The 6,781-nt window shown below is 47.2% G+C and overlaps 1 protein-coding gene across 2 annotated transcripts in view; it reads right to left on the bottom strand.

Annotated features, from left to right (window-relative positions):
- The window catches only part of FOXK2 (forkhead box K2), a 56,394-nt gene extending 50,940 nt beyond the window's left edge, over window positions 1–5,454 (bottom strand). Inside the window, exon 1 of one of the 2 annotated variants that reach the window (XM_072403305.1) lies at window positions 5,081–5,454. In XM_072403305.1, coding sequence (XP_072259406.1) covers window positions 5,081–5,349 — 269 coding nt within the window. In that variant the 5' untranslated portion in view covers window positions 5,350–5,454. The remainder of the gene's footprint in view (window positions 1–5,080) is intronic. The other variant, XM_072403304.1, reaches the window with a different exon arrangement.
- Between the last annotated feature and the right edge of the window lie 1,327 nt (window positions 5,455–6,781).

Below are 6,781 nucleotides of genomic sequence, written 5' to 3'. Positions count from 1 at the left end.
AGGGCTGTGTATGGGGTAGGTAGGTGGAAGGGCTGTGTATGGGGTAGGTAGGTGGAAGGGCTGTGTATGGGGTAGGTAGGTGGGAAAGCTTTGAATGGGGTAGGTAGGTGGGAAAGCTTTGAATGGGGTAGGTAGGTGGGAAGGATGGATAAGTCTGGCTGCAGCATTCACAGTAATTACAGATTACAGATGTTTGATTCTGGAAGGTCAATAGGAAATGATAATGCCAGTTTGGAGGATCACAGGTGCTTTTCTTGCTTCACCACACAGGTGCTTTCAATGCCAAAAAATTTTCACCTGTTTACAGGAGTATGTGATCTCCAATGACTATGTGAGTGCAATGCAGCATTGAAGGTATTGGATGGGAATAACACTATAAAGTTACTGTACAAGTGTGATCACTATGCACCATGCTTTGTTTGTCTGCACACCTTAAAGCAGGAAGACAACCGACACGTGCCTGGATGCCATTTAAAATGTATTGCACTGCATGCATTATTTTACCACATTGCTGTAACATATCATGCAGTGCACACCTTCCTGATTTCCACTCTGTGTCTGCAGTTACAGTGCAGATGCAGACAAGTGAACAAAGCAATGTTTACACCGGCCTGGGGTGATATCTCCCCAAGCAGAAAGAAAGAAGAGGTTAGGGGTTATCTATACAATGCTGCTTGATATATTAAAAGAGCTCAAATGTTTTAATAGTTAATCCTTTGCAGAAAAGTCTCTTATTTTTATAATTCAGGAAGGAAAAGGAAGCCTAGGTGGTCAGTGTATGAGCTCCGCAAACAACTTTTACTGTGGTAACAGATGCCCAAAAATAGCTTGCCAATAAATAACACTTCCAGCATGCTGCGAGCACAACATGGGCAGAGCAAGAGATCTGTTATACAGTTAGATACAATGTGTATACACGGGCCAATCCCAGGACCCAGGCAGCCAATATGGCTTTCTATTGCCAATGGAAGCAAACTTCTAAAATTGCATGCTGGCTCCTAGATTGGGATGAATAGTTCCTAACTTCTTTACTCGGATAAGGAAGGAATTCTGTGAAAATATGGAATCGGCTCCCTCAGGAAGGAGGTTCAGCAAGTTCTAAAGATTTCTTTAAGAAAAAGCTGGATGATTTCTAGAAGCACAGAATATAACTGGGGATTAAAGCTTTAAAGTAAAAATAACAGAGACTCCTGATCCAGGGAACATCCGATTGCCTCATGGAATCAGGAAGGAATTTTTTCCCCTGTTGAAGCAAATTGTACCCGGGGTTTTTTTTGCCTTCCTCTGGATCAACTATGTCCATAGGATTTTATATCTAGGATATGTTTATTTCCCTAGGGGATGAACTTGATGGACTTATGTCTTTTTTTCAACCTATGTAACTATTGTATATGTTCCCAGCCCTATTCCAACCCACAAAGCCTCACTTCTCCAAACCGCAGCTTTCCTGTACTAACCAACCAGCATTATTATTAATAATATTATTATTATTATTATTAAACAGGAATTATATAGCTCCAGCATAACATGCAGCACTGTACATTTAATAGGGGACACAGGAAGAGGAGAAGACCCTGCCCAGAAGAGCTTACAATCTAGGACCAGCAACTCACTTATTTTCTAATCTACAAAAACGACATGAAAGAGAGAATATGAGCAGTGGCTGACAATAAAAGAACAAAAAATAAAAAGGACAGTTTTGGGTAAAATAGGTCCTGGTCAAAAATGAAGTAGTGGCCCCAAATGCCTAGCATTCCTGTATACTACACTCCTGCTATTGTCTATTGGGCCCTGGGGATAGTGGTGGCCCTTGGCTATTGGCCACGGTTGTGCCTGGCTCAGAGGTTAGCACTCTGGCCTTTGCAGTGATGGGTCCCAGGTTTGAATCTCATCCACAACGGTATCTGCAAGAAGTTTGCAGGGCTTTCTTCCCACATTCCAAAACATGCAGTTAGGATAATTGGCTTCCCCCCCACAAATGACCTTATACTGTGGTAATGACATTTCACTATTAGGGGGACATTAGATTATGGGGGACAGATAGTGACATGACTATGGACTTTGTACAACGCTATGTAATATGTTGGTGCTATATAAATACTATGTAATAATATTAATACCCCAAAGCTAACACAGTTTACACAAGATTTGCTTGCATGGTGTGTAAGGAGAACATAAAAACTGTAGCACAGGGAATTATCTGACAGCTGTGCAATGTTTCCATAACTCTATGGGCACTGCAACATAAAGTGAAGTTTCACGTTGCAATGGGCATCAGACATTGGAAAAAGTGTGTTTTATGAAAATCAAGCAGATGGAAAGAAAAGCTGTAGGTGGGTGGCAGCCCCAGTATTGTGACCCAACTTTTCAAAAACCACCAAAAAAACAGCAAGGTGGTCACTGAAAAGTGTTGGGTGGTGCACCCAACTAGAAGGGTCTGGGGAGAACACTGGACCAGTATCAATATTTTAGCTGGAATAGGTAAAAATAAAAGCAGCAAGCACAGGACTGGTTGGCACATGAGGCCTAGGCCTCCTCCGGAGCATTCCGTGGCCTTGACAAAGCACAGCTCCATGCAGAATCAATGAGAACCGAGCTAAATGGTTAACAAGGAGGGGGGGTTAGGAATTCTCTTCATTGCTATGCAGGAATGAGGACTTGGTGACCAGGGACTACCATGGGAAAAAATGACAATTAAGGAAGTTATGCGAAGGAGCCGCCACTATAAAACGACAAAAAAACTCCAAAGACAATCGGCTTGCGATGGAAGCACTTTCTTTGCTCTTGTAGGACGAAGCACGAATACCAAAATCTGTTTGGGCCATATGTGAAATCTTCAAATTGTACATTTGCTTCAATGACTGGAAAGCTTTTTTTTTTTTTTTTTACAAACTTTATACAACTCCTTAAAAGCACAAACACACAATTATTTTATCGTCTAATAATAATAAATTGACTTCACATTAGTAATCTCCACCCGCCAGGTCCAGCATTAGGGATAATGATGGCATTCTGCCTCCCATTCAGCAATATTCTTATCAAGCCGATGACCATAAATAATGAATTAGCTAATAAAACTTTCAAGCATGCTGATGTGAAACCCAAACGCCAGGCGGGAGCACACATGAGGGAGTTGCACAATGTGTTTTGTTTATAGCTATGCAGAGCAATAGGCCAGGCCCAAAGCATCATGGGAGGAGGAAGTGTAAACATTGCCTACGGTGCTGCTGCCTGGCCATGTGATTGGCAATGAATGGAGCTGATGGAGGAGGAAGCCAGCCAAAGGTTTGTGGTGGCCGGTTATATATCCATAGAAATAATCTTCTCTGATTGGTAAATTATTTTTAGTGATAGGGTTAAAAAATGAAAAATGTTACATTTTAACCATACACCACCCCCTCCCCCCCAACCAGGGCAAAGCAGCAAAATCTGAAACTACGAGCTGCAGCAATGCCGAAACAAAGAATAGCCGTGAGAGGGGCGGCAGTCACCCCAACTTGTACACAATGTGACCTCCCTTCCCAACACCGCCCACCACTGGTTCTCCACCAGCACTACAAGGGCTCCAAGGGTCAATGTGAAACAGATTTACCCTTTGTTTTTTTATTTATGGGGGGGGGGGGGGCTTCAGAGATGTCTCCCCATCAAAGAAATACTATGATATTTCTATACCATGTGATACAGAGGGGGATATGGGGGTTACAGTTATGTGACGGGAGGTAATTGCAGCAGCAAGGACAGTAACCACCCCTCCCCCTGCGGTCACCCCGCTGTTTACATGTGGTGTCATGTGACAGGAAGTGAGTACCAGAGCTGTCCTCTTCATCCATCACTTCATTGTCAATGGCTCTGCAATGTTTATATACAATGCCATGTGACATCCTGCAGGGGGCGGTGCTGTACAGACTGTCATTGATCCCCCCCCCCCCAGGGAAGTAAACAAAAGAATGTAAACAATGCAATCAGTGTTGTCATGTGACCCCCCCTAGCTGTGTATAGTGACAAGATGCTGCAGCCCCCTGTGTATGTAAACCCCACCCCCTCCAGTGTTTATACCCAGGTTGCCATGTGACAAGATGCTGCAGTCCCCTGGTTATATAAAGAGAGATGACTGACGTAACAGGATGCTGCAGCCCTTTCTGCCCCATGTCTTCATACCCCAGGTTCCTCTGTGCATATATACCCCACCCCCTTCCAGTGTTTATACCTGGGATGCCATGTGACAGGAACCTGCGGCACCCACCTTTCTGTATATATTTATAAACACACAGCTCCACCCCAATGTTTACATGGAGGTCATGTGACAGGAAGCTGCAGACCCCGTGTTTACATAAAGCACCATGTGACATCTTGTGACAGGATACAGCAGCCCCCCTTGCTTATACCCGGGTGGCCATGTGACAGGAGGCTGCAGTCCCTCTGTACCGTATATACCCACCCCTCCCTGTGTTTATACCCGGGTGGCCATGTGACACCATGTGACAGGAGGCTGCAGTCCCTCTGTACCGTATATACCCACCCCTCCCTGTGTTTATACCCGGGTGGCCATGTGACAGGAGGCTGCAGTCCATCTATAAATACATGCCCCTCCAACAGTGTTTACACCTGGGTGGCAATGTTGGAGGAGGCTGCAGTCCGTCACCCAGTGTTTATACCCGGGTGGCCATGTGACAAGAGGCTGCAGTCCTTCTATATATACCCACCCCTCCACCAGTGTTTATACCCGGGTGGCCATGTGACAAGAGGCTGTAGTCCCTCTTTATATACCCGCCCCTCCCCCAGTATTTATACCGGGTGGCCATTTGACAGGAGGCTGCAGTCCTTCTATATATACTCAGTGTTTATATACCCGAGTGACCATGTGACATGAGGCTGCAGTCCCTCTGTATTTACTCGTCCCTCCCCCAGTGTTTATACCCGGGTGGCCATGTGACAGGAGGCTGCAGTCCCTCTGTATAAACCCGCCCCTCCCCCAGTGTTTATACCCGGGTGGCCATGTGACAGGAGGCTGCAGTCCCTCTGTATATACCCGCCCCTCCCCCAGTGTTTATACCCAGGTGGCCATGTGACAGGTACTCACACGCGGGGGAGGGGGAGCGGAGGGGCGCCTCTCCTCTGGAACACGCCGTCCACGAACACTCCGTTCTTGCCGAGGCAGCGCAGGTAGAACTCGGCGTCCTGCTCGTCACCAGCGGTAAAGATCTCCAGGTGGCGGCGGGAGATGAAGCTGGAGTGGCCCATGCTGACATCCACCGAGCCCTGAGACGAGTTGCGGCCTATGGTCACCGAGCGCTTCTTCATCAGGTACTCAAACTCCCGGCCCTCCAGCCGGGCCACCACCGCCGCCATCTTCTCTCAGGTGACTCCGGGCACCGGCGGCGGCGGCCAGCGACAGAAAAGGAAAGAAGGGGGCAGGGATGGCGCAGCCTAACCTTCGAGCGCACGCAGCCGACCGGCATCGGCCAATAGGAACGGCGCAGCGTCACGGTGGGTGTGACCTGTCGTGGACAGTTCGGTTGAGACGCGTAGTAAGATTGGAAAGAGGTCGTTAGAGGGCGTGACTTTAGCGTTTGGTTGACGGGTGCCTGGGAGGGATGGCAATGACAGTCAGGAGGCGGGGAGTTAGGTTGTGGCGGAGAAGAGCGGCCTGTGAGTGGGCGGAGTTTGTGCTCCATCCAGCGGCGTGGCCGGGCCTGCTGCACCATGACAACAGACTGGACCCGGTTTATAACCCCGGGCAACCGAGGGGAAAGAACGGCCGAGGCCCAGGACAAGGCCGGGCAACAAATATGTATGGGAAGTGGGGACCATATAACGTTATAACCCCCCCAGGCAGAAATCTAACATTCCCGTCACTGGATACAGCCAGAGAAAAAGAAAGTACACCCCTCAATACTAACATTCCACACCTCAGGGCTGAATAACAATCACCAGGCCCAGAAATGAGAAAATCACCAACACATATCACACTGTGTCCCCATTTATACCAATAAGTTTAAATGCAGAATCTGTGAAATAATAAATACCCTCTTACCCCTCCCATGGGAATGAAGGGGGCAATTATCAGCCGGCTGCTGCCTATCAGATGCATTGATTGATCAGCAGTCGGTGTGGCGCCCTCTATTGGCAGGGCTGGTCTGCAGCATTCAGGTGTGTGTTACCACAATGCTAAAGAGAAAGACATCAGCCATGATCTCAGAGATTGCTGCTGCTCATCAATCTGGGGAGACTTAGAAGGCTAATCTATCTAAAGGCGTGTGAAAGATTATTCACCTATGGGAAACATTCCAGACAGATGTCAATCTTCCCAGGAGTAATTGTCCCAGCAAATTCACCCCATGGTCAGCCTAGTCAATATTCAGAGAAACCCCGGGGGATCCATCGCACACTCTACACGCCTCAGTTACATGTTAAAGTAAACGAGTTAAAGACTGAACACGTATGACTTGTTTGGAAGGGAGAAAGCTTCTCTCACATGGCAGCATGGCTTAGATTTACAACGCTGCATCAGATTTACAAGACTTGTGGAACAATAGACGGGAGATGTTTAATGCACAAATCAGGCACAACATATCAGCATGGACACCCCATACCAACTGTGAAGCATGGTGGTGGAGGAGTGTGCTGGGCACTTTGCAGTCGTTGAGTGGACCAGGACTTCTTCTGTATACTAAAGTATCGTAGAGACAAATATGAGGCCTATGTGTGCGACAGCTAAAGATTGTCTGAAACTGGGTCATGTGACAGGACAATGATCACAAGCACACCAGCAAATCAAAAA

The sequence above is a fragment of the Pyxicephalus adspersus genome, chromosome 3, assembly GCF_032062135.1.
Source record: "Pyxicephalus adspersus chromosome 3, UCB_Pads_2.0, whole genome shotgun sequence".
Taxonomy (NCBI): domain Eukaryota; kingdom Metazoa; phylum Chordata; class Amphibia; order Anura; family Pyxicephalidae; genus Pyxicephalus; species Pyxicephalus adspersus.
The sequence above is the reverse complement of the archived record's forward strand: the minus strand, read 5'-3'. Positions and strand labels throughout refer to the sequence as shown.